The sequence below is a fragment of the Arvicanthis niloticus genome, chromosome 6 (genome assembly GCF_011762505.2).
Source record: "Arvicanthis niloticus isolate mArvNil1 chromosome 6, mArvNil1.pat.X, whole genome shotgun sequence".
Taxonomy (NCBI): domain Eukaryota; kingdom Metazoa; phylum Chordata; class Mammalia; order Rodentia; family Muridae; genus Arvicanthis; species Arvicanthis niloticus.
Genome location: NC_047663.1, coordinates 20,410,282 through 20,438,225, shown reverse-complemented (window position 1 = coordinate 20,438,225; position 27,944 = coordinate 20,410,282). Strand labels below are relative to the sequence as shown.

Genomic DNA, 27,944 nt, shown 5'->3' with positions numbered 1-27,944 from the left:
CGTTCTGTTGCTCTTTGATGGAGATGTCCACATGCCTCACTCACCCCGTCTCTTAGCTCACAGCAACCACTGATCTAACCTCAATTTGCATAATTTTTAACTTAAAAAATGTTACACAGATGCAACCAATGCCTGGGGTCGTCTCTTTTCACCCAGCATAACTCCCTGGAGTTGTCCAGTGCCTGTGCACAATGACTGGTATGTATTAGTGTCCTGCAAAGAATTTTCACTGCCCAAGTTCCCTGTTCTCCCCTCTACCCATCCCTCTCCTACCATCCCAATTCCCAGCACACACTGAGTTCTTTTCTGTCTCTATACATCTTACCTTAGCCAGAACATCACAAGAGGGACTTACACAGTACACCAGATTTCCAGAGTGGTACCTCCAAGGGCTAGGTTATAGGTGGTTTTTTAAAAACTTCATTTTATTTTTAATTATGTGTGTAACTGTATGTGTTTTTTTTTTTTTTTTTTTTTTTTTTTTTTTTTTTTTTTTTGCTTAAGTGCAGATGTTCGTGGAGGCCAGAGGTCCCAGATCCTCAGGACCTGGAGCCACCCAGCAGAGGTGCTGGGGACCAAACTCAGGTTCTACACAAGAGCAGTATGCACTATAACCTGGAACCATCTCTCCAGCCACCCAGGCGATTATTTTTAAATGTTAGAAAAAGGCCGTACTGGGGTGGTGGCATATGCCTTTAATCCTAGAGGCAGAGGCAGAGGCAGAGAGAGGCAGAGAGAGGCAGAGAGAGGCAGAGAGAGGCAGAAAGAGGCAGAGAGAGGCAGAGAGAGGCAGAGAGAGGCAGAGAGAGGCAGAAAGAGGCAGAGAGGGGCAGAGAGGCAGAGAGAGGCAGAGAGGCAGAGAGGCAGAGAGGCAGAGAGGCAGAGAGGCAGAGAGGCAGAGAGGCAGAGAGGCAGAGAGGCAGAGAGGCAGAGAGGCAGAGAGGCAGAGAGGCAGAGAGGCAGAGAGGCAGAGAGGCAGAGAGGCAGAGAGGCAGAGAGGCAGAGGCAGAGGCAGAGAGAGGCAGACAGGCAGACAGGCAGAGGCCTGTAGTTCAAGGCCAACCTTGGCTACACTTGGAATTTGAGACCAGCCTGGGCTACCTGAGATCCTACCTCAAAACTAACAACAGCACCACCACAGCAGTTAGAAAAAGCACACATAAAAAGTCCAGACATACAGAAGGAAACACAAAGCAAACTTCTTTGTAAGTTAAGACATTTATTTTGGTTACAATTTTATAGTGCATTAACACTGGTGAGACAATAGATGTTAAACATTTCTTTTCCTCCCCAGTGGCAGGAATTGAACTCAGGGCTCCCCATGCTAGGCAGGTGACAGTGTTCTGCATCACTCCACCATCCCCTTCCCCCTGAACCTCTTCTGTCCACAGTCACTTTCTACAAGTTATTCTAACAGCTGGCAGAGGAAAGAGAAACACAAGTTAAATATCCAATCATCCTTCTCTCTACGATCAGGATAAAGTCTGTTAAAGAATTATGAAAAAGAAAATTTCCTGTGAGAAAATCTCTTATCTTCATAGTTAAGATCAGTGCTTATTTTGATTAAAACATTTAGCATCTTAAATACTATGAGAAACTTCATGTGAACCTGTGGCTAAAAAGGCACCAACCTCAACAGTGCCCCCTGCTGGCCATGGCATTATCCACGCCCACTTCCCTGGGGGTGCTAAAGGCCAAGTGAGGATTATTAAAACAACTTAGAGTGCTGGAGCCCAAAAGAGCCTTAGTGTGGGCCAAAAGAGTTCCCTCATTTGGTAAGTGTTAGTCTGTGCTCTCAAGACAATGGAACGGCAAGGACACAGACCTACCTCTGGAAAGGGCAGACAGACTTTAAGATTGAGAAGAGAAACCATTTTTATATGGTCATTTTTACCTGGGTTTTTATGAGTCACAGAAAGTGACCAGGTCTGAGGAAGAGGAAGGGACACCTTGAATTCCTATTCCATCACTTTCCAGGGATAGAACACTATCCAGGATTCCCTACCCCACCCCCCTACTCACGGGCAGGCATGCGGTTGACTTTACCACAACATGGGTATTTTACCTGAAGAATAGTAGCTAATCTTATAAACACAAGGTAAAGCCAACCAAGAAACGCTGAACTTTCAGCAAACAGCCCAAAAGGAAAGCCAGGAATCTCCCAAAGGCTCTTTTCTTCATGTTCCCACAAAGAGGCCTCTGAGAGGTGCTAGTGACTGTCCTACGGCTGTCCTATGGGGTAGTCACCCAGATGAGGCAGGGGGAGGGGAGTCCAGCCTCAGAGTGGAGAGTTCAACACCACATGTCATCATGCGTTACCCGGACAAAGAGGCTGTGTCTTAACTGACTGAGGACCCATAATTTTCACTTCCTTCTCTGGAGATGGCTCAAAGTTATGTGCAGGGCACTCGGACATTGCTGGGGACTGGTTTCAGGTCCAAGACAACAGCCCAGCTTCCTCAAGCTGAAACTATTTCTGCTTACTTAGCTTCAAAGAGCTGGCAACTCTTAATTATCTTGAATAATTTTTTGTTTTTTAAAAATAGGATCTTAGCTGGGCAGTGATGGCACACACCTTTAGTCCCAGCCCTCAGAGGCAGAGGCAGGCAGATCTCTAAGTCTGAGGCCAGCCTGGTCTACAGAACGAGTTCTAGGGCAGCCAAGGCTACACAGAAAGACCCTATCTCAAAAACCATAAACCAAAAACCAAAACCCAAGATCTTGGGATGGTAGCCCTGGCTGGAGCCTCAATATGTAGACCATGCTATCCTGACCTTTGAGTGGTCTTCCTGTCTCTGCCTCCCTTAAACTGGGCCTATAGACAGAGTGCAACCATGCCCGGCTAGCCAGATGTTTTGTTTTGTTTTGCCTTTTCCTCTCTCTTTCCGTCTCATAACACATGAGTAAGTTCTGTCAACCTAACAGGGTTATTTTGAAATGTAAGCTGTATTAAGCAAGAAAGCCACTTGAAAACTACAGACTGGGGTACACAATTTGGCTACTGCCATTACATTCTGAGGGAAAAAAAAAAGATGACCTGCCCCACGTGTCCAGGGCTGCTGTGGTCACACAGAATAGGGGACAATGACCATCCAGGCTGCACAGCTTTGTTCCTGCTGTGATCAGAGGTCTGTACCCTGGGAGTGACACCCTAGGACAGGTCTGCTTCTCCTGGCTCTTGCCAGATGCTCCTCAGGAGCTCTGAAGAAGGCACATCCCTCACCTTAACCACGAACACTGCCGAGTCTTACACTAAAAGCTGAATTTCAAACATTCAACAAAAATCCCTGATATTTCTTTCCCTCCAAGGAAGATTTCTCTGCAAACTCCTCTAAGAGTTTACAGGACAGGCAGGCAACCAGGCTGCTGGGATCCGGGTGCCCCAGGACGATGACTGCCTACATACACGGGGTACTCAAACAGCTCCGGTTCTCATAAAACAAGCTTTTATGAGACGACGATGTGCCAGGTGCTGGGGTGGCGGCTGACAGCCACCTCCCTGCTCTGTGTGACCCTGGAGACATACAAATAATGAGAACACGAAGTCCCAAGAAGATTGTGTTCAATCTCTGGCAAATGTGCACACACACGAGGTCTAGCGCGTTTCAAAAACCATCCTTAGAAAACGTTCTTTAAAAGGCTGTTTCCTTCTTTTCTCTCCCTCTCCAATAAAAGGGGGATCCGTTTCGATGGTGCCATCAAGTCTTGCTTCTGTCCAGCGAGTTAGTTCCAGGGATCCTGCACAAACACCGTGGAACCTTCAGAGTCTCCCATAAATGGACAGGGTGAGCAGAGGGGCCTTTTATTTTCCTTCTGTCCCCAAGGGGACAGGCACCCCCCAACATACGCACCCATGCACACGCCCATGGACACGAGCTGTAATTGGCAACTTCCCCCTCCTAATTACTCTTAGAATAGCAACCAGGATGACAAGCACTTGGCATGATGATCTGAGCTCACCAACACTATAATTTAGGATGAAACCCTTGGAATTCTCCAAATGGAGGTTTTGTTTGCTTGTTTGTTTGTTTGTTTGTTTGTTGTTTTTAATAGGCTGGACCTTGCACCCTGTATTCAAAAAAGAGAAAACCCTGCCCAAGGCATCGCTCTTCTAACAAGCAAAAGAACAGAGCCACCCACAGGAAGGCGGCAGATACAGAACATCAGCTCTCCAACGAGGCACACTTTAAACATTCCAAAGAATCAAGAGAGCCTTCTGGGAAAACAGATTTGCTTACCCAAGGGCCCCTATGTAGTATCTTTAATCCTAAGAAAATAATTAAAATGCAGCTTTTTTTTCTCTTTCTTTCCTTTCTTTCTTTCTTTCTTTCTTCCTCTCTCTCCTTCTTTCTTTCTTTCTTTCTTTCTTCCTTTCTTTCTTTCCTTTCTTTCTTTCTTTCTTTCTTTCTTTCTTTCTTTCTTTCTTTCTTTCTTTTCTTTCTTTCTTTCTTTTGTGGAAATCCAGTTACTAATCTATCTCCACTCTGCTCAGAACTCATACCATGAGTCTGCCTAAGCAGGGTGTGTCAGGCCGTGAGGACCAGCGACAGACTGGGAAGAGCAGGGCCTGTGTTTGCATAGTTCCTTTACCAGGTTCACGGTTCTGGACCACTCAGGAAAAACCCAGGTGGGGGAGGGGGCCATGAAGAGTGCCTGTGTCTTGGGCCTCACAGGCCTCCCGCCCTGGTTCACTGAGATGTATCTATGCCACAGGTTTCCTCCCTGAGCCCCACCTCAGGGAGAGACATAAATTACAGGATAGGACAGCCAAGGAGCAGAATGGCTTCCTCAGAAAGCTTCTTCTTGTGCTCCCTAAGGGTGGAGTGGCCACAAGACTAGAGTGGGACAGGCATGGGCAAGTGCCTGGTGGTGCAGGGAGCAGGGTACACTGTTTCCTAAGCATGGCAGCCAGGGCCCTCCCAGTCAGACCTCTGCAAAAGAGGCTGTGGGCACCCTAGAGTTTCACCTTGCCCTCCTTGGCTAGTCTGTCATTGAGCTGGCAGAGTTGGGCCAGGAAACCATCATTGGGGCCAATCTCACGATTCTGCCTCACAGTACTCAGCGCAGACTTGACATCCATCTTCTGCCGCATCATGAGGTAGGCGATGACTAGCGTTGGGGAGCGGCTGTAGCCCTCACGGCAATGGACAAGCACCCGGCCTGCAAGAAACAGGAGAGACGTGTGTATAAGTGCCATGCACCCACCCAGAATGACCAAACTGTGTCACCAGGGACGGCAGGATGTGAAGAGGTCCTCCACCACGGGGCAACTGGCAACATCTACTCAAGTCGAACACCTGCGCCCCCTACTGTGCAGCGATGGCATACCAACCCATACACCTTCGCTGAGAGACAAGGACTTGTCCTCGGTGTTCTTAAGCAGTACTGCTCACAGGTGGAAATGCCCGAGACTATCAACAGTAAAATGGGGGAAATAATAAGTCTTTCTAAGAAAGAATTACTGATCTAGGTGGGGAGTAATGAGAAGGCTCAGTGGGCACAGGAGCTGACGTCAAGCTGAAGAGTTGAACTCCAACCCCAATCCACATGATACAGAGAACTTTCTGTAAGTGGTTTTCTGGCAAGCCGGAATAGCTCAGTTGGGAGAGCATTAGACTGAAGTTGTTCACTGGCTTCCACATACGTGCCTAGTTCAGTCATCCCGTCACCTCGAAGTGTGTGTACGAGTGCACACACACACTATCAAAGAACTGATGATCTAGTCAGGTGTGGTACACATCTGTAATTCCAACACTCTAAGAGGCTCAGACAGGAGTCATTTTGAACTGCAAGTTCAAGGCCAGTTTGGGCTACAAGCCCCTGCCTCAGAAAGAGAAAGAAGATGGAGATGGCTCAGCAGTTAAAAGTGCTTGCTTTAGATCCAAGTCTGGTTCCCAGCACCCACATCAGGCAGCTCACAGATGCCTGCAACTCCAGCTCCAGGGATGCCCATGCTCCCTTCTGGCCTCCATAGTACCTACACGCATGTGGCATACACACACACGCACACACACACACACACACACACACACACACAAATAAATAAAAATGTTTTTAAAAATGAATGTACTACAGTGGTGTGTGATAGCAGAGACGGAACCCAAATACTCAAGAGTGAAAGGGACTAGGAAGAGGTGCAGGCTGTGTGACTCTGTTGACATAAAAGTATGCAAAATACACACTGCTCTCCAGTGACAGAAAGCAGAGCAGGAGGTACTTGAGAATGGACAGTGAAGAAGATAGGGGACATGAAAAATGTCACGATGGTCACATTCACTGTCGCAGTTGTGATGGCTTTTCAGATGCTGCTTGTGCCAGAACTTAATGACCGCCACATTAAATCCATACGTACACTTTCCTGAATCCAATTATATCTCTGCAAAGCGTATTTTAAAAGAATGGATTTCAGGGCTGGAGAGATGGCTCAGCAGTTAACAGCACTTCCTGCTCTTGCAGAGGACCTGGGTTCAGTTCCCAGCAACTATGTCAGGTGGTTCACAACCTCCTACAACTCCAGTTCCAGGGGATCATATGGCCCCTTGTGGCCTCCAAGGGCTCCTGCACACATGAGGCACACATAAACTCATGCACACACACACACACACACACATGTGCACATAAATATAAATACGTAGATAAGTATTTTTAAAAGAATGTATTTCCGTCAGGCAGTGGTGGCTCACGCCTTTAATCCCAGCATTTGGGAGGCAGAGGCAGGCAGATTTCTGAGTTCGAGGCCAGCCTGGTCTACAGAGTGCGTTCCAGGACAGCCAGGGCTATACAGAAAAAAAGCCAAAAAAAAAAAAAAAAAAAAAAAAAAAAAAAAGAAAGAAAGAAAGAAAAAGAAAGAAAGAAAAAAAGAATGTATTTCCAATGCAAATACAAACCACACACACACACACACACACACACACACACACACACAATGACAATGCCCTCTTGTAGCTCCTCTGCTCTCTCCCTGCATCCCATGCTGCCCTCAGCCTGCAGCAATCCTTTGCAGACTATGAGCCGTTCCCTGCTGACACACACACACACACACACACACACACACACACACACACACACACACACGGCTTCTGTTTCTGTCTGTTTCATTGTTCTGTCTACATCACCAGTGAAATGGGCAAGGAACACAATGATGGGAAGAAAGGGAAGGGAGAAAGAAAGGAAAGAAGGGAAGGGGAGGAAGGGAGAGGCCAAAGGCCACTGTCAGGAAAATCTCATCACACTGCAGGGAGTCCCCCCACCCCCGCCCCTCGCAGAGGCGAAAGCCCAGCTTCTCTCTTCATCCACCTACTCCCCATAGAGAATGCTTGTTTGCCATCTCTTGTTTGCACTTCTCCACGCTCTCCTCCTACAAACGGAGCTTGCCCTCTAATCTTGCCGCTAGCTGCCATTCCACACTCCACCTGGAAGCTGGAAAATCTTTCCAGAACACCTGTCATCATTTGTGAGGTGGAGTCTAGTCTTTGAAGTGTGTCTTACAAGGCCTACTGCCCACCCCTCTCTCCTCAGCCTGGGCTATGCAGTGAGATTCCAAGACTGCCCTGAATACATAGCAAGAGTCTGTCTCAAAAACAAAACAAAACAGAGACAGAGACAAAGCCCCAGGCTAGTGCCTGGCACACAAGAGCACTCACTAAATATCACTCAGTACTGGAAGTCCCCCAGGGGCCCTGAGTACCTGTGACCCTTGCTGGCTACACACAGATCCACTCTCTTTCTGTAGGATGTAGTTCATCCAGAGCCAGCATTGATGCTCTGCCATTTCCAGCATCCACTGGGCGTCATCCCTCTGCTGAGTGAATGAATAACCACCACCTACACCTCCTCACAGGCATTTGGAAAGAAACTGCTGACCCAGAATCAACAGCATCCCCTCTGCAACTCTTCATCCTACTCCAAACGCATCTCTATTTCCCTAGATTCTCCTACATCAGGAGATAGAAGTCCCCCCACTTTCCTACCTTTGTCTGTCTGGGTATTACCTAAAGTCCTCAGTGGGGGGCTTTTCTTGATCCCACTGGACAGTGGGACCCTCTGCAGGGCGGCCACCCTCCTTCTTCCCACTGTGAGCATGCTCAGTTACAACCAGGGCATAGAGCCTAGCATGCAACAGGCCCAGCCCACACAACACCTCCTTCACACAACCTTAGATCCTCTCAGAAGCACATGATGGCTCCCTCCCTCTTATACACAAACCCAGGCTCCTTTCCCACTCCCTGGCACACATGCCTGTGTGCATGTGCATATGTGTGCCCAGTCACACCTTCCTGTGAGCTCTAATGTGCACTCTCCTTCCTCTCTCTCTCTTTCAAATTATGTGTGTGATAACCTGAGTGTGCATGCCTGTTTGCATGAGTGCATGGGTGTATTCTAGTGCACACATGTGCATGTGCATGTGGAGGCTCAAGGTTGACATCTGTTGTCTTCTCCAATTTTGTATTCTCTCTCTTATAAGTTAAGGCAGAATCTCTCACAGAACCCAGAGCTCAGTGTTGTGTTATTCTGGTTAGCCAGCTCGCTCTCATGATCCCCTGTCTCTGCCTCCCAAGTGCTAGAATTACAGGCAGGCCACTCTGCCCACCCAGATTTTAAGAGTATTCTGGAGATCCAAATTCTGGTATTCATGGTTAGTTACCAAGCACTTTAGCTGCTAAACTACCTCCCCAGCCCTCAACCCCTGGTTTTCTTAGTAACGGATTCCTGTTCCCTAAAGTCCTGCAAGTGGATGGAGGCCAGTATCTATGCTATCTTAGCAATGTGCCCACAAGGCACCGGAGTTCTGGGGATGCATCCTGATTGTTCAGCAACCACCTGCAGTGAACACTGTATTCTACACCAGCGGCTGGAGAGAAACGGGACACTATGCCTAGTGGTAAGATATAGGTAGGGTTTGCCAAAGGATGGGGAGAAACTAGCAGGGAACATTCCACACCAAAGATCCAGTCTCCCCATATACCAAGACAAGAGGTCAAAAACAAGTCAGCATACACTCCCCATGGTCTAGAAAGAGGAAATGAAGGCAGAACCCTCCAGAGTTCCCTGAATGGGGGTGACAGGGATGACCAACCACTGCCAGTGAGAGGGTAAAGCCTCACTCCCTTAACTAGCAGGGCCGTGTTCTCCCTCTCTCCAGCCGAGAAGTGCAGAACAACTGGAGGGGAAGGGCTCGGCTTGGGTGTGGCAGGGATCAAGGACCATAAGGCCCTGGCCGTAAAGTCCACAGCTTTTCTAGTCTGTTACACCTTCAGCAAGATTCATCCTCGGGATGCTGAAATGACCTCTGTTTCAGCCCCCTACCTCCTGAAGCTGCTTCCAGAGAATTGCTTCCAAAACAGAATTGCTTGCCCAAAGCTGTACATTCTGTAACATATGAAGCTCACAACCAAAATCTTAGCACTATTAAGATACTTATACGGATTGTGCACCGTGCACAGAGAAGTTAAGGATGCATTTTGTTCCTTCTTTGAGCAGACGAAAGACAACTGTCTCTTCTGAGTTAATTTGCTCATTAGCCAATTGTAATAAACCTTCATTCATGCCATATGAAGAAGGGCATTCAAAATCTTTAAGATTTCATGACCAACAAGATTTATTGTCTAAATCTAGCTGAAGTTTTGGCTAGAGACATTTTTATGTCTAAGCCAGTTACTGGGCTGTTCCCGTGGCTTGGAGGCAGGGGGGTCAGATTTAAGAGCTACAGGAGAGAAGCCATCCAGCAATGTATGTGGAAAGGGAAGCAGCCCTACAGGGGAGGTGCCCAGAAGGTAACAGGGCAGCAAAGACAAAATATAGATTTAGAAGGCGTTAAGCCAGGAACAACGGAGGGAAATGTGTGCTAACTGCGGGGAGGTTTAGAAGTGCCCAACCATTGAGCTAGTCAAGGTATATCAAAATTAGCGTGTGTGTGTGTGTGTGTGTGTGTGTGTGTGTGTGTGTTTCATTACCCAGAGAGTTCCTGGGTGGATGCAGCCCACATGCAACCTGCGACCTACCCGGAGCCAAAGTGGTTTAATGAATTCACTGCTACACCAGTCAATAGAACTTCTATAAGTCCAGTGGGTAGGGAGTTCTCTTTGGGAATCTCTCAGACAGGGAAGCTGTTGCATATCCAGGAAGCCTCTATGGGGCATAAATAAGACCAATTACACCTGCAGTTGGCCACCCCTCCCCCACAGAGGGAGGAAGATGGGATGGGAAGAGCCCAGAGAGCCCGTCTGCTCTGCTGATATCTGCCCTGTGGCCCTCTCATCCTTCTGTTCTGTCTGACCAGTAGCCAGCCTTCCTTCAGCCCCATTTTCCGTCTGCAGCTGCAGGGAGTGAGCGGCAGGAAGATTTAACCCGGGATCTCGAGGCTACTGACCCTGAGCTGTCATGGCCACTCATTCCCCTAGTGAGGTGGTCACTCATGAATACCTACCCAATAAAAGGGGAGGAAAGCCCCACTGGGGGAATTCTGGGGAATGGTTCACTTGCTCAAACAGGCTGGGGATGTGGCAGAGTGTAGTGGGAGATATTTAAATCTCCAACCCAAATATGACCGGTCAATGAAGGCACAACTCAGTAATTATGAATATATTCTGTAAGCCTAGATTGGGCAGATACCCCTACACTACTCTGTTCCCAGCTATGAGATCCTTATAACTTAAGGATTTTCCAGACCCTGCATCTGTCCTTCTACCTCCTGCTTTCCAGTCATCCTCCTCGTCTTCTCTCTCCTCTCTTCTCCCTAGTGGTCTCCATCATCTTCCTCCTTCCATTGTCTTCCTCCAGTCCTCTCCTTTACTCCTCCCACCTCAGCTCCTCCTACAGCAGAGTCTTTATGCTGTTCAGGTCTAGGTGCCTAAGTTCAGATCCCCAGCACCCAAATAAAAGCTTGGCATAGCAGCATGCCCCTGCAGTCCCAGGGCTAGGGAGGTAGAGAAAAGGGGATCTCTGGAGCTCACTGGCCAGCAGCCTAGATAAATCAATGAGCTCCAGGATCAGGGAGAGACCCTGCCTCAAAAACTAAGTGGGGTGGGAAGTGACTGAAGACGGTGTTCAGTATCAACCTATGGCATGTGCACACACACACACACACATACACACACACACATGCGTTCACATATACCTATATACACATACACGAATATACAAATGAGCACACTAAATTAAAGGGAAAGAAGTGTAGCTACCTAACTGCTGCACTCTGTATGTCCAAAATATTATTATCCATTGTCTATGGCATAGACTCTATATAACAGCCCCCAGAGGCTCACACGTAGGACACTTAACTCCTAGTTGGTAGCATCTTTTGGAATGTTTCTAGAACCTTTTTCAAGTGGGGCTTCTTTGGAGGAAGCAGGTCCCAGAGGGCTTTCTTCCCATGGGCACTGGAATGTAGGTTCCTTACCATTGCTATGGGCCAGGGCCTGGTCAATGAAGTCTGCGGCCCTTTCAAAGTAAGCACTAAGGTTGAACTCCTGTGTATCATTGGCCTTGATGCCCAAGTAGGTGATGCCAGAATCCTTGTAGAAGCTAGCACTGGTGTTGACGTGCATGAAGGACCTGCCCTCGGCGGCATTCAAGACATGGGTGATGCCCAATTTCTGCAGCTGGACGATGTCCTGGGCCACAGACCTGGATGGGAGGTAGTAGCAGAAAAATGAGGACACGGCCTCAGAAGGAGGAAGAGGAGGAAGATCTGAGTCTCTTGGCAAAGCAAGGAGCCTGGATCTGCTGTCTCCTGTGGCTCCTCCTGCTTCAGCTCATGACCTTTCCCCTCACCCCAGCCATATACAGTTACCGGCAGCTTCCCCAAATAGACCTGTGGTCCCACGCCCATGTGTTCTCTCTGCTTCCCTTCCCCACCTTCTGCGTAGGCATCTGCCTCTCATCCTGCAGAGCTCTCTGCAGGATTTCCCCAGCTCCTTTTGGTATGTGTGTGGCCATTACAGTTCCTATGCTGTGAGGATAGTATAGACAAGCTATAGAGAGTCAGGCATGGTAGCACACACCTGGAATCCTAGCACTCAGAAGCCATGGGAGAAGGATATGAATTTGAGGCCAGCCTGAGTTTATCCAGTAAGACCCAGATTCAAACAAGGAAACAAAAGAAAAATAGACCCTAGAGTCGGAACGTCTGGGCCTGAATCCAGCCCTGCCATTTACCATGCAGGCAACCTTAAGCAAGCCACTTAAAACGTTCTGTGCCTCAGTTTTTCCCCTCCGTAAAATGCGGATAGCAGTGTCAACACTTGGGGGATGTTCTGTTAAAAGCCTGATACTTTGATGTTTATATCCCAAGGCTTCAGCCTGTCAGTTCTTTGAGGGGTCTGTCCCTCAGTATCTGCTATGGTGCCTGTCACAGCGTAGGTACTGACTAAATGTCTGGTGAAGGGGTGAAGAGTGGAATTGTCATGTGTCAGGCTCCCTGAAGGATCAATCCTGCCACACTGTTATTAGCTACAGTTCTGAAGCCCTCTGCCATGTCTCAGCACTCTTTATGGAAGGGAATTAGAAGGTACTTTGACTTTCCCCTCACAACATCCAAATTTAAACAGCAGTACCGTACAAAGCAGTGTCTCCTGCGTGGTCCTGTCTACCTGTCATGCAGCCCCTAAGGGAGGACAGGACTGTCCCCAGTGAACAGAGCCTAAATTCTGCAGGACGGAAAGGGGGCGGGGGATGCACATGTGCCTCACGTGGGCTGCTGAGCCAGAGCTAGGACAAAGGCAGAGTCCAGACGCTCAGCCACGATCTGCCTCCCACCTCCCTCTGCCTCTCACACCCTGAGATTGGAAAATGCAGCTCACACAGACTCCCTCACACTGGCCTGAGAGGATGTGCTGGAAGCCCTTTTGTCCAGGAGTTTCGGGTCAGTGAGGAAGGACAATTCTTGGCATTAGGTGCGAAGTTGATCCTCCCAGCTGAGCACCCCGCAATGTCAAGGTCAGATTTGCATAGAGGGCAAAGGATGTGTTCTCATGGCAGCCATCATTCCTGACACTCTGTCTAGGGAAGCTACTACAGACAAACCCAACAACCTGTCCTCCAGCAAGCAGGCTCCTGAGGCTGTCAAGACCCCTGGCTTCCCGGGTAGCTGGGGTAGGGATGATTGAGAGAGGTTCCTTAGGATTATGCGGTGACAGAGCTGGAGGCTGACCCTGTGAGTCTGTTTAGGCACTTGTTCGGGAGCAAGAATGCACAGCCATGTTGACAGAATGCTGAAGACTGCGCTCACACGTCTCAGTTCTCTACCACTAATCCAACAGTCAGCAAATGCAGTATTATTACCACCACCATTCCGAAGAGTGAACGCCATATGGTGTTTGGCACATAGTAGGTGCTCCATATGGAAATGGGGAGTGCAGTGCATGCTAACCTGTCCCCGAGTGTCTGGGACCAGCCCTGTGAACCCCCTCTGGCTCTGCTGCAGGCTAAGCAGCAGGTCCTAGGTGCAGGACAGGAAACACACATGTAAGACATTGAAAGATCCTTACAACCCCTGAACCACCCCGGGGCCATAGATTCCTAGTGTGCAAAAACAGACTTTGATAAATGGGGTCTTCACACTCTTGAAAACCCAACGTGGACCGTCCTGCAATACGGGTCATGCCAGATTTTCTCTCGGTGTTAATACTGGTTCTCTCCCACTGCTGAGAAATTCTTATTAATGGCATGACTAAAGTTTTGTTTTGTTTTGTTTTGTTTTTAAATAAGAACGCACACGAGATCGATAGTATACACATTTCCTAGTGGTGAGATTAGGAGGAATTTTCAGGTGGCTCAGGTCTTTATCATTTTGATTTGTCCCATCTAAGTCAAACTCTTATCTGGAGAAGCCAGGAAAGCCTTGGCTCAGCTACTTCCTCTTCTATGGTATTTTAAGGTATTTGGATTTCCTGACACGGATAGGAAAAGCTCCACACCCGGATTGTAACGTCATCCCGTTGCCATGGCAACGAAGGCAGCCATTCCACGGTGACCTCACTGCAGAACTAGGCAGCTGTCACATGACGCGCGGCCAAGAGACAGCCCTGCCACCTGTTAAGAGAATGTGGTAGCCTTGACCCCGCCCAAGTCCAAGCCAGAGCTGGTAGAGGCGGAGGTCAGGGCCGGGCACTTTAAGGGGTTGGGGGCATCTCAGGGCATGCGGAGTCCGGCTCCTCCGCTTCATGCTCGGGGAGTGGGCATCGACTCCAGGCTGGTCCCCAGCACCAGCTCTTGCTCTCAGGTCGGCGACCGCGCCCAGGATCCACCCCGCCCCCTCCATGGACCCCACTCCAGCCCCCGAGTAGTCGGGGCGCCGGGGAGCGGCTGTGGAGTTAGCCTTCCCGGAGACTCACGCGTTGCCCACGTAGACCCTCGGGATGACCTCGTTGCAGGGCTGGCTCGGGAGGCTGTAGCAGCCGCTGCCGTCCGAGAGCAGGTCGTTGAGATCTTGCACCGAGAGCTCGAACGGGCCGGACATGGCGGCGGCAGGGCCCTGCACGCCGGGGCAGGAGCGAGCGAGGGGGAGAAGCCGGGTCAGCGGGGAGGGGCTGCCCAACCGGGAGCCGCCCCGTCCCGCCCCGGAGGCGGGCCCACTGGGTGCGGGAAGCTGCGGACGCTCAACGCTGCGTAGAGGACACGGGCGACCGACCCACGCGCCACAGGAGCCCGGGGCGCGTCCCTGGCCGAGTTGTCGTCACTCCCGTGTCACCGGTACTCACTCACCCTGGCTAAGGCTGTGGAGCGCAGACACTTCATTTACTGAACCCAGTGTGGGATGCCTGGGGTACACCTGGCAGTCACTCTTTCAGGATAATGAGTACTCCTGGGGTTTGCTCTGAACCCTTCTCGCTGTACGCCAGCAGCTGGGCATTCATTCCCTCACCCCAAACACACGTGTCAGAACATCTTCCCAGCCCATGCCTGCTGAACAACCTGCCCACCCCAGAAAGATGGATCCTTACCCAAGGTCACAGGAAAGAGCTCTACTTGGGACATTTCTTTTAATGTTTGATGTGAATCAGCATTGAACTTTTTTAAGGATGAAAGTATAGGTCGCCAGGTTTGGCATCTGACCCCGGGGGATTACTTAATGCTGGCGACTAAAAGGGAAGAGAGGGCTACATGTCACGATAGCAGTTTGAGCAGCTATAATTTTGGAGATCCGAAGTGTTTACAAACCTGTAACTTTTGAGTGTAAACACAATGTAAGTGAATTCTCACACCTGACCTGTGACAGATGACAGTCAAAACACAGGTGCGCTAAAAATTACTGCACAAAAAAAACTATAGTTAGGATATATTTATATGCGAAGCATTAATGGATTTCGTGTTTAGACTTGGACCCACTCCCTAAATATCTCACTATATGTATTAAATATTGTAAAATCCCAAACATTTTTGTCCCAAGCATTGCAGTCAAGAATATGCAACATCTAACTCCTGAGAATTGCTGGAAAGATTCCAGAAACATTCAAAGGGCTGAGGAGGTTCCTGGGCTGGTGCTTAGTTTGCACAAAAGCCTTAGCTCAGCTCCCAGCGCGGAGTAAACAGATGTAGCGTTCCAGAAGCACTTGGGCAGCTGTCGAGCACTCACTGGGCCTGCGCCCTGGGCTATGGGTTATGGGCTAGTTTGGGAGTTAAATCCTCCTCCAGCCTCTCCTTTACAGCGCTTCCTGGAGCAGCTGCCATCCCACTGTGAGCCACGTGGTGTCAGTAACTGATCCTCTCCCCAGTTTCCACTGAGAGCAAAGGGCACAGTATCTCAGTTTACTCAAAGCGTGTCTCCAGTTGCCAGGGAAAATGGCCCAGTTCCTAACTCCAAAGGGTCAAATAAAGTCTCTGGAGTGCAGGACTCCACATTCTGTCTCCTGTTAAGGTTTGTTTTCTTTGTGGTTTGTTTTATTTCATACTTTCGTTTTTTGAGGTCGGGTCTCACGTAGCCTAGGCTGGCTTTGAACGTTCTATATAACCAAGGATAACTTCGAACTCCATCCTCCTGTTTCCGTTTCCCAAGTTCTGGTATTACGAGCATGTGGCACCGCTCTGGGTTACACTAACTCGGCTTTTGAGTGTTTCACTTCCCCAAGAAAAGCTTATGGTCTCAGAGCTTCAGGGAAACCTGGCAGGGAATTGTGACTTCTTAGCTCATAGCTCAAAGAGCAGAATGTGGGCTAGATCCCGTCCCGCCTCTTGAGCCTCTGCCTGTGCTTCCACATCATGCCTTTCCTATCTCCTTCAGCCCTGGAAACATCTACTTTCCAGGCACGTGGGGAACCTCAAAGCCCCCCTTTTCTGCCTCCTGAGGTGGACCTGACTTAGCACAGAGCTGTTAATGCTTTAGGGGAGAAGAGAAGTGCCACTTACCTTGATCGAATCATAACACAAGGCATATAAATACCGGATTGTTCCACACCCCATCACCATATATAAATTTTACCTCGACTTAAAATGAAAACTTTTAGAAGGTGCCCAGAAACAGCTAGGCATGCTCTTCTCCTCTTCCTCCACTGAGACTTGTCCCTGATGTCATAACTGGGCAACTATGACACCTTGTCATGGGGAGAGCTAAGTCCCTCACAGCAGAGCCCAGGTGTCTCATTTTTGAAGTTAGACTAGGAGGAGAAGATGAACAATTCCCTGGATTATCTGGCCTATCCTGTAATCGTCTCTAATCACAGGCAAAGCACAACATTCAGGAAGAAACTGGACTTCGGCCACTACATATTGCACAAAAATAGAGTACAAATAGGTAAGTGGGCAGCTGGCGCTGGCCATCGTCACCATTTGGAGTTCTAAAAGGCTTCACTGAAGAGGGTAGTGACAGGAAACTACACCAGCCATAGCTTTGGGGTAATGTGGGACACAGGTGTCAGTGGCAAGCTTCTGCCTGAGCATTCGTGTGCTAGAAAGAATCCCAATTTTTAAACTCTTTAGAGCAAAGTTAGAAAATATGAGCTCAGTGCACCAATAGACTCCTTAGGAATGTTAGGAAGTGGATGGGGAAAAGATGTCATGTCACTGGATTGAAAGGAAGTTTGTCTTTATGGATTTTGAGAGAGGGGCTCACATAGCCCAGGGGGGCCAGGAGCTGGCTGAGGATCAAGGGTGACCAGTTCACCTGGTATCTTCTATGGAGTGCTGAATTACAGGCCTATACATCACCACTTGGTTTAGGTAGTGCTGGGGACCAAACCCAGGCTCGCTGGTGTGCTGGGCTGGTCACTCTACTGACTAAATCCCCCATCTATTTTTATTAGGCCTCACTCCTCTCTCATCTCTGTCTGAGTTCTCCAGAGATGTCAGGAGGGAAAGTTAAACCTAACTGAAGTTGCTAGACTGGATCTCTCAAAATTCAAAAGCGGGTGTTTAGTGGTTGGGGTCGGGTGGTCTGGTGGGTTTCCAAAGCTGCGAGGATCCTACTGTGTAACAATGCTTTTTGTCCTCTAGTGAAGCCTGCCGTCGATACCAAACCTCCAATGGCGCACACACATTACATTTTAAAATTGAGCAAACTCCAGGTATTCTTGCTACCCATGGCTGTATTTTATTGATTCTCATCTTTGTCCTTAAGAGACCCATTTCCCCAGAGCCTTCTGAATGCCCACCAACCTAAAGATTCATTAACATTCCTCACCCACAGTCACTCTGTTTCCTTAAGCTCTGCCTGGGCTCTGCCAGGCCTCTTAACGTGCCCCCTTTTCCTCAAAGTCCCAGAGGAAGGTGTTGCATGCCACTCTGTGGAGGCAGCACGGGAGTGATGTCACTGCGGTGGGGTTTCTTGCCAGGGTGAACAAAAGAGAATCGACAAAATTGAATACGAAAATAGACAGTTATGTCAGAAAATTGCGAATGCCCATCGAGGCCCTGCAAAGGTGGACTGCTGGAACGAGTATCTTTCAAGAAGGTAGTGTCCTCAATCGCTCTCCCCCGCCTTCTTGCCCTCCCCTTTTCTCTCCCCCTCCCCTTGCCCCTCATCTCTGTACTTTATTCTCAGAGAACTCAACCTTCCCTTTGGGTTTGATTGAGAGAGGACTACTCAAAGGATGTTACTTTGGAGAGAAGCAAGAGACCTCGTTATGAAGCTTGACACCTTCCCAAGCAGGAACCTTTCTCAGCTTTAAATCCCCACCTTTGCTGTCCTTTACAAGACTCCCCAGCTCCCTCAGAGCTTGTCCCAAGCACACACTTGCACACCTTGACAAAATGCACACTAGTAGTATTGGTTCAGGCGCAAAGCAATGAGCAGCGGTTTCTCAGCTCTGGGGCTGGGGAGGATTTGGGTCTGGCCTTGGTATGGGGGCTGCTTGCTTTCTGCAGACAGCCCTCTTTGCACTGGAAGCTCATGGCAGAAGAGGCACCTAATTCACTGGGAGCCATCTCTGCTTCTGTAAACCAAGTTTCCAATCCTAGCTCACATTATAACTCTTGGAATGTTTACAACACACCGAAGTCATGAGCATTTTGTCAGAAACAGACAGATGAACATGTTTGTGTCTTTCCACAGTGTTGGGACTTACCAAATAATACTAAACTCACAGTCTTCAGCTTTTGTTGGCAGCAATTTGCCAAATACTTACACTTTGGTTTTTTGTTATTGTTATGGTTGTTTGTTTGTTTGTTTGTTTGTTTGGGTTCACCCTGGAGGAGATAAACCAGGGGTTCTTTTAGTCTTATCTTAAGTTATTATATTAACCCTTAGATTACACATTACAAGCTACACAGGAACTATGTCTCTGTGCATGTATATATGTAGGTTACAGAATGATTACAGGAGTTTGAAGAAGAAAGTCATTCACAAAACTGGGGAATGACAGACAAGAGTCTCTGTCTTCATAAGAGAACCCAGAAGAAGACCTTGCTGGAAAGGCTGCGAGGGCTGTGGGCAGAAGAACCAGGTAGCATCAGCCTGAGCTTTACAGTCAAGTCCAGCTTCAGAAGCAAAAGGGCCTAGCCTGGTCTAGATGAACAAATGGAGGGGCTGGGGGGATTTCACATCTGGATGAATGAACAGGACAAGGCAGATGGCAATTCAAGAATCAACAGAGGGGACTGAACTGTCCTAAAGGCCCTGGGACAGTCAGGAATCTTTCTTGGTCTGTCCCTTGACCCACATATCTGGTTAGATGACAGATAATTGGGACCACCAGCTTTCCAATAGAAGATGCACACTTCTTTATGGGGTCCAGGAGAGAGAGTTACACTTTTTCCTCAGTCTGGTTTGTGGTTGTTGTTGTTTTAGTTTAGTTTGGTTTGGTTTTTCTGTGTGTTTTGTGTTTGGTTTTTTGGTTTGTTTTGTAACCATGTAGTTCTGGTTATCCAGGAACTCACTCTGTAGACCAGGCTGGCCTCAAACTCACAGAGATTTGCCTGCCTCTCTCTGCCTCCAGAGTGCTGGGATTAAAGAGGTGTGTGCCCAGCTCTTGAGCCTAGTTTTTTCTCATTTAAAAAAAAAAAAAGAGTTATTTAATTATGTATACAGTGTTCTGCCTGTATGTATGCCTGCAAGCCAGAAGAGGACACCACATTACATTATAGAGGCCACAATGTGGTTGCTGGGAATTGAACTAAGGACCTCTGAAAGAGCATCCAGTGCTGTTAACCTCTGAGCCATCTCTCCAGCCCTCTCATATGGTTTTAATGTGTCCGTGTGCCCCAACAATTCCAATTCACCTTTACAAATGTACAGGACAGGAGCCTCTCTGCTCCACAGAATAAATAGTCTGTGACATGTGGGTGGCACTGGACAGATGGTGCGGTGAGCATATCCACCCAGGTGCAGACTCATCCTCTATCCTCAAAATAGAGTCAAATACTGTTTGTGAAGTGGCGTCTCTCAGGGCAAGGCACAGGGTGAAAACCGTCTTCTGCAACATGGAGTCATTTCAAGTTGGAGTGTAGTCTGAGCTCAACACTAAGACCTAAGCTCTATCCCATATCAAGGAAGTAGACTTCTAGCAGGCAGTAGGGCTGAGGGCTACTGATGAAAGCCTGCATTTCCCAGAATGCACTGTCCCAAAATTTCATCCCATCCAGGAGACACGTTCTTCACCATGCGCCTCTCCCCGCCCTGGTTTTGTGTTTTTCAGCTTAAACAGGGAATCAAGGAATCGCGAGCTAGTAAGAATCACCATGGAAAACCAGGGCATCCTAAGGAGGTTGAGTGATCGCAAACCCCACTATGACCGCAGGGCATCGGAGATGGACTGGCAGGCATGTGGACACCCTTGTCATAGTCCCAGGTGTTCCTGAAGTTAGTCTGTGCTCAGCATAGAGGCTCCTTAAGCAAAAAGGTCATGTGAAATGCCACAGTCACTCAGAGAAAAAAAAAAAAAAAAAAAAAAAAAACAAACCCCACAGCAAGCATAGCTCACAGATGCAAACAGTGGAACGGCCAAAGGCATCTTGATGCTAAAGCTACTGAATTCAGTTTCAGAAAACCTGAGCAGCAGCCCTGACCCAAATTTGAGGGAGGGCAATGTGACCCTGTATGTGGTTGATCGGCCCCATTTAGAAACAGTTCTTCAAATGTCAAAAAGGAAGAACGTTGGTGCAGAGGCTGAGACAGGAGCATGACTCATTTGAGGACAGCCAAGACTAGTATTGAGACCTTGCCTCAACACACAAGTCAGGACAGCTCCAAGGAGCTGTGAGCAGTGTTTTAAAGGTCTCCTCTCCCTACCTTTTCTAAGTCATTCTAAAGATTTAGAATTCCAGCTCTCAGACCAGTGTGCCACATTGACATGCCTTTCTGATTTTTTTTCTTTCAAGAATTCAAGGCGATATATCAGAAACACAACAAGATATCTTCTCTTCCAAGAAGAATAGGTATGTCTTTTTATTATAGCATATTGCTATCCCAATTACTACCAAAGCCCCCTCCATTCCATTTATGGCCAAGAAGGACCTAGCTCAGGGGAAGAGATGAAGATTCATCCAGGGAGCCAAGAGCTCTTTAATTCTTCTGGAAATGGTGTTTCTTGTCACCAGCTTTGAGGTTTTGTGGGAGTCAAAGGGGAAGTGATCTTTGCCAATAAGACAGTGACAGGGGAGGCCCAAATGGTTCTGCAGGTAGAGGTGGGACCCTGATGGTCTGATCTTCAGAGCCCGTGTAAAGGTGGAGGGAGAGAACCCACTCTGACCTTCACGTGTGTGCCATGTCACATGAGCCCCACCCTGTAATAAGAACTTTTAAAGTGTTTTAAATTAAAAAAAAAAAAAAAAACATAAACAAGAAGCCTAGGCTTCACAGCTAAGTTCCTGGTAAAAAGGCATGGCCATTTGAGCATCTTATGTCATTAGGTATGATTAGTAATGTGGTGCTGGGCCTTCAAGGGAGGAAGGATAAATGCATACCCAAGCTCTCCAAAGAACAGTGCTACTGTTGATATTTCCCTCTTCCTCCTCCTCCCCCTCCCATCCTCCTCTCCCCATTTCCTCCTCCTCTTCTTCCTCCCTTCCTCTGAACACAAGGTTACTCACCGTGGAAAAGACACCGAGAAGACCCTAAGATCTCTTGGCTGCTCAGGATCTTAAGATGCTGCAGAAGGACTGCATTCTCTGTCTTAGGGTGTTACAATAAAGCTTGGCACGAAAAACAGGGCAAGTTAATGGAAGGACATGATGAACCTTTTATTTTTAATTCTATGCATGCACCTGTGCATTTCTGAGAGGCTATGCACTTGTGTGTGTGCACGTGCGTGTGTACACTTGTACATGTGTACACGTGTGTGCACCTGTGTGTGCACTTGTATGTATGGCACATGTGTGTGTGCACTCGTATGAGTGTGCGTGTGTGTGTGTGTGTGTGTGTGTGTGTGCATGCACATGTGTGTGGAGGCCCCAGTCTGACACTCAGTGTCTTCTTTAACCATTTGCTTTTGAGACAGGGCCCCTCACTGAACCCAGAGCTCCCTGATAGAGCTAGGCTGCTGGCTGATGAGCTCCAGGGATCGGCCTGTCTCTGTGCCACCCCCACACCTGGGTTTTATGTGGGCGCTTAACGATCCAAACTTGGGTCCTCAGCTTGTGCTGTAAGAACTTTACTGAGTCATCTCAGCTCCTAATTTGTATTTATATACGGCCTTGAACTTGCTAACTAGCTGAGGGGAATCTTACATTCAATGATCCCCTCTTTTCACCTACCTGTCACCATGTCGGATTTATTGTACTGGGTATCAAACCCAGGGCTTCCTGGCCACTAGGCAAGCGCTCTACCAACTTCATTATATCCCCATAATGGGTCCCTCTCCCATTAAATTTTATGCTTATCCCCTCTGGGTGGAAAAACCTATGATTCTTTCTCTTCGCTTGAGTGCCTATTTATTTTCAACACTTTAGAGAGCCCATCCCCCCACCGAGACTCCCATGGCCTGCCTGAGTTGTATCCAGCACAATTTCAAACGTTTGAAAGTTCTCCTTTTGCTTTGCTGTTAACTGATCTTTAGTTTGGATGCACTAAACCCAGAGAACGTACCCTATGACTTCAATTCTTTTAAGCTTCTTAAGGTCACCTTCTGATCCGGGATATGGTTATCAAGGCAAGAGTATTGAACTTAGAACTATCGATCACTTAAAGTGGGGTGTCAAATTGCCCAGTGATTGTGGATTTGTCAATTTTTCTACTCACATCTATCAATGTAAAGGTTTTATTCACGCGCGCACACATGAGCGTGCATACATGTGTAAACATGTGTACATGTGCAGGTGCCCACAGAGACCAAGAGTGTCATAGCTCCCAGATCTGGATTTATAGGTTTTGTGAGCCACCTTGGGTGGGTTGCTGGAAAATGAATTCCCATCACTCTGAAAGAGCAGCCAATGCTCTCAACTGCCTGTAGCTCTCTTAAGTTTTGCTTCATTGTCTCAGATGTTGAAGCTCTGTCCTTGGGTGCATACTCCTTTAAGCTCACGGTATCTTCTTGGTATATTGATTCATCCTTTATTATAATGGCCCCTATTTGTCTCTAGTAATTTTCTTGCTCTGAAGTCTGCCTTATTTGATGTTATCATAGCCACTACTGTTTAAAAATCCATGTTCTGCCAACATCTTTTACTCTCTCTACTTTTTAAATGATGTGTGTAGGTCAGAGGACAACCCCAGGTGTCACATTCACTTTCTACCTTGTTTGAGGCATGGTCTCTGTGTTGTTAGCTCTTGTGTGCCCCAGACTACCTGACCCTTGAGAGTCTGGGGATTCTCCCGTCTCTGCCCACCAGCGGGCTGGAATGACAGACACAAGCAACCGTGCCAACTTTATTTGGGCTCTGGGGATTCGAACTCAGGTCTCCAAGTTTGCATGGCAAGTGCTCCATCTCCTTAGCTCCTCCTCCCTCCTTTTAAAATACAGAAGTGGCACAAGATGTCGTGGTTATCATTGTTTGGCCCATCTGGTGCAGGTGAGGAAGCCGAAGAGTTGAGAGTCAGTCCTGGTTCCTTCTGTATTGTTGTCTCTCTGAGAAGTCCCACTCTGGTTCATTTCCTTGTTTAGAGCTGCCCTGGGGCAGGTCTCCGCAATTCTATTTCCCTCCTCTGAGAACGCCATCCATCCCCCTCACTCCTAAGATAGTCTCACAGAACGCAGCCTTCAGCATTAATAGTCCTTTGTCCTCGATGTTTGACATGCTTACCACCTCTTCCCGAGGCAAAAATAGAACTCGAGTTATTTTCCTTCCTGGCTATTTTTTTTTTTTTTTTTCTGTTTTTAAGGTTGGTATTTTTCCCCTTATTCTTCAGTTTCTAAGAGATTAAAGAGGGGTGTGTGTAAGGGTTTCCTATTTTATTTGAAATTTGATCCATTTCTTGAACAATAGGCTGTCTTTCTTCAGATTGGGGTGGTGGTGGGGGCATTATTTCTCTCGATATTATCGTCTTGACCTTTGTCCTCTCCTGCCAGGCCTCTGATGCTATAAATGCTAGCATTCTTCTCCCTCCTTTCCTCTCCACATCTTCTTCCTTTCAGAATCCCATGCAAGCCAGGCTGACCTTGAATTTGCTATAGTTGATTTCCTTCTCCTCCTGTTTCCACCTTACAAGTTCTGGGATTACAGGTTGAGTCACCATGTGGTTTATATGATGACGTAGATCAAACCCAGACTTCACGCATGCTGGGCAAACACCCTACCAACTGAGCTACATGCCCAGCCTGGATATGACCTTGTATCCTCCCCATGATACTTTTAAACTCATCCATGTTTTAAGTTTCGCTTTGGTTTTTTTTTTTTTTTCTTCTATAACTTAAAGAAAAATTATACTTAGTGTGTGCTTATCTGTGTATCTGCGTGTCTGTGGACAGTTGGGGGCATGCACCATGGCATCAGTGTGGTGATCAGAGGACATCTTTGCGGAGGGAGCTCCTCCCCTAACATCTTTACCTGGGTTCCAAGGATCAGACTGAGGGTACTGGGCTCTGGAGCAAGTGTTTTTACCCACTGAGCCATCTCACGTCCCCGCTCCCGTAACTTCCATTTGGATCTCTTTTAGGTCTGTGTCATTGCTCAGATTTTCTATTTTTTTCCTTTTGTTTCAGGGGAACTAATTATTGATGCCTATGTGTGTGTGTTGTGTTGTGCATAACTGCATGCTGATTGTTTTTCCTCGTTTAGGATGTGGTTTTCCTGGTTTAGGGTGTGACTGTCTCATGCGACCGCGTTTTGAACATCAGGACCGTTGTGTTGGGTAATTCAGGATCCAATACCAACCTTCTGTCTTGGTAATAGTCCTGCTGAGGCACAGTGACAAGGGTCTTGCCTTCTCTTGCTGCCTTATGTTCCAAGGCAACAGCAGTGCTGTTCTCTGGGGGCTCTTGCTCTGTCTCCGAAGATGTCTTCCAGTGGGTTGGGAAGGGCTTCTATGGACTGCCTTAGTGCAACTAGGCTGCCTCTGCTGAGGAACAGACATGGCTTGGCTTGGGTCTCTGAGTCACTGGGTGGAAGGCAGTGAGGAACAGGCTGCTGTCACTGCTGTTACAGAACTGGAAGGACTCCTTGTTCCTGTGTGAAGAACTTGGAACTTCTAATCGGGTTCTTTTTCTTTACCTGAGGAAGCAAACACTTCTTCCTTTCTTATTTGTTCATTTATTGTCTTTGCCTGAGGTTGGTTCCCTGTGAGGTGTCTCCTAAGCCCAGCTCTAGGCGATGTGGGAGACAGAGGGAAGTGCCGGGAGGGAGGACCCTGCCATATTGCCAGAGACCCCAGTCTGTTCCTAGTTAGCTTCTGCAGCTCTCCCTTTATGCAAAGTGTTTAATTGCATTTAGAGAAGAAAGCAAAACTAAAAATGACTCCTACCACCTTGTTCTAAAACCACTGGCCTGACCCTGAAGGCATCAACGTTAGAGGATAGATTCAAAGGACCCGGAAATGGAGTAAGAAATGGATCAGTCTACCAAATGGATGCACTCCAAATGTCTGATCTCCAAATGGGCTTTATATGTATGCTGAAGTTTGTAACTATTAAATCTACCAAGAGCTATCACTGTGATGCCTGTGATCCCGGTATTTGGGAACAGAGGCAGGAGGATCATGAATTCAAGGCCAGTTTGGGTGAGGCCAGCCTAGGTTATGTAGTGAGATCTGTCTCAAAAAAGCAAAGCAGGAGCTGGAGGGAATTCAATAGTTGAGGGCACCGGCTGCTCTTCCAGAGAGTCAGATTCAATGCACCCACACGCTGCGGGGACACATGTGCAAGCAAAGCACCCACACAAAATTTTTAAAAATCTATTATTATTGTTGTTATTTTACATCCTGGACTGTGGTTTCCCCTCCCTCCTCTCCTCCCAGGCCCTGCCTTCCACCTTCCTTCTGTCCACCCCTCATCCCCTCTTCCTTCATTTCTATTTAGAAAAGGGTAGGGCTCTCTGATATCAACCAAATTATGGTATATCAAGTTTTAGTAAAACTAGGCTTCCCCCCCCCCATATTAAGGTTGATGGGGCAACCCAATATGAGGAAAAGGGTCCCAAAAGCCTGCAGAGGAGTCAGAGGCAGCCCTGCCCCCACTGTTAGGAGTACCACAAGACCAAGCTACACAACTGTGGAAAATAATCCCCCCCCCCAAAGAAAAAAACCAATTCTGTCATTGCTTGGATGCCTGATCGTGTGACTGGTGGCACAGACAGCCGGTGCAATACTTGATTACACGAACAGTTTAACTGCTCACATGCTGTAAAGCACTGGGGATATACATATAATAGAAGCACGGTAGGCTGAGATTAAACCCATCTGAGCTCTGATTGGCAGGCGGTTATAACCTCAGATCTCTCTTCTGCAAGGAGAGGGCTGGGGAGCAGGGCAAGTTGTGGATCACGGAATCAAGGACAGCATACACCGATACTAGAAAGTGTGGTGGAAAGCCAAAGGCAGAAGGGTTCAGTGATCCGTGCACGCACAGGGACAGGATGGGCAGTGGCAACGCATGCATGATCCAGTTAACATTCTTGACCTTAGAACGTCCTTTAGAGCCTGTTCTCTCTGTTGTAGACACAGACCAAGGACTTAATTGTGTTTAAAGACCCAAGGAATAAAATGATGTTTCCTGAGAGGTGTAGAGCTGTATGGGCGTGCAGGTCCAGTGTGATGAACTATTGCCAAGCTCACTGCTGGGGGGCTCAGAACACACACTGCCTGTTGGACTTAAATATGCATTTACAGGCACTCTGCTAATATATATTTGCAGAGAGATACATCGTGTAGCAACATTCCCTGCTTCATATAAACAGCAAAACCACACCTTCCAGACGACACCTGCCCTGGGGGCCCCATCCTCTCTATTCCCACAGATCTAACAACTGTGAACATATCTTGTCCTGGGAGAAGGGAAGGTACTTCAATTGCAAATAAACTTAGTTCGTTTTCATACCTATAATCCACACCCTGTTACCACCTCCTCATCTGGTAATTGGCTAAAAAATGTGGAGTAAACAGGAAATGACTCTTCAGTGTGATGTGCATTTAAAAAAAAAAAAAAAAAAAAAGTCACTGGTACCCAACACTGGAGGACAAATCACCTACATCAGACTTCCTACAATTGGGTAAAGTCTCCACCATGCTGTGAGAGGGCCAAGAATGAGCTCCTCCTCCCTAAACTCTCATCTACCTGGAGGCGGATGTGAGCTTCTGGTTCTCCATTCACCCTTCATGAGGCAGCTGCCTCCTGCACCTGGATTGCTGAGAAATAGTTTCACGTGATTAAAAAAAAAAAAAAAAAAATCCAGTAAGGACCCGCCCTTTTGCCGGAAAGTCCTAACAAATGAGATCCCAGTTGGGTTACGAGGGTGATGCTGAGCCAAAGAGTTGTAAGATTCTTGTGCAAGAAATCTAGCTGGAATTCTGTAGATGGACAGCAAATGGCCCGCCTGGTGCTTCATGGCCCGCCTGGCTTCTTTCAGGGATAAGGTATCTTGCACATGTATAAAGTGCATCTTTTTGGTCCCAGAAGTTGTAACCACACTGTACACTGAATGTACTTCCTCACAAGTTGGTTGTTTCATTAGGGAGAACCCTATTTCAGAACCACAAAAGCATGAGGCAGGATAGTGTAGTAGTTAGGGATGACTCATGTGAGAAAGATCTCATGGGAGGCTCAAATTTATACAGGCGTACCATTGCACTGCGCGTGCAGGTATGTAAGTGCACAATGCACGTGTACACACATGTAAGCATAGACTAGGCAGTGGAAAAGTTTCTAGGGACTCTCCTGTCTTTCCATCTCTGGATTGAAGTACTGGGATTATGAACATACTACAAATGAGGCTTTTATGTGGGTTCCGGGGATTCGAACTCATGTCCTCAGGCTTGCGTGTCAGGCACTTTTACCTACAGACAGACCTCACAGCCTTGTGCTATTTTTTCAGCTGTTTATAAACTTGGACACATGCTTTAAAGTTTCTGGGTCTCATTTTTTTCTGCAATTGTAAAACGGGAATAAGATCGCTTAGGTCACTGGCTTGGTGCATTTAGGAAGATAATG

General features: G+C 47.7%; 2 protein-coding genes across 2 annotated transcripts; one reads left to right on the top strand and one right to left on the bottom strand.

Annotated features, from left to right (window-relative positions):
- Positions 1-1,199: 1,199 nt before the first annotated feature.
- Dusp3 (dual specificity phosphatase 3) lies at positions 1,200-14,714 on the bottom strand. The gene is made up of 4 exons (XM_034505905.2): positions 14,334-14,714; positions 11,399-11,625; positions 4,967-5,160; positions 1,200-3,738 (listed from the first exon to the last, which is right to left on the bottom strand). The coding sequence occupies exons 1-4, from the start codon at positions 14,456-14,458 to the stop codon at positions 3,724-3,726; spliced, it is 561 nt and encodes a 186-aa protein (XP_034361796.1). The 5' UTR covers positions 14,459-14,714; the 3' UTR covers positions 1,200-3,723.
- Positions 14,715-16,356: 1,642 nt separating this feature from the next.
- On the top strand, positions 16,357-21,561 carry Cfap97d1 (CFAP97 domain containing 1). Its single transcript, XM_034507506.3, has 6 exons — positions 16,357-16,729; positions 17,428-17,498; positions 17,766-17,884; positions 20,067-20,190; positions 20,749-20,805; positions 21,451-21,561. The coding sequence occupies exons 1-5, from the start codon at positions 16,606-16,608 to the stop codon at positions 20,803-20,805; spliced, it is 495 nt and encodes a 164-aa protein (XP_034363397.1). The 5' UTR covers positions 16,357-16,605; the 3' UTR covers positions 21,451-21,561.
- The last annotated feature ends 6,383 nt before the right edge of the window (positions 21,562-27,944 follow it).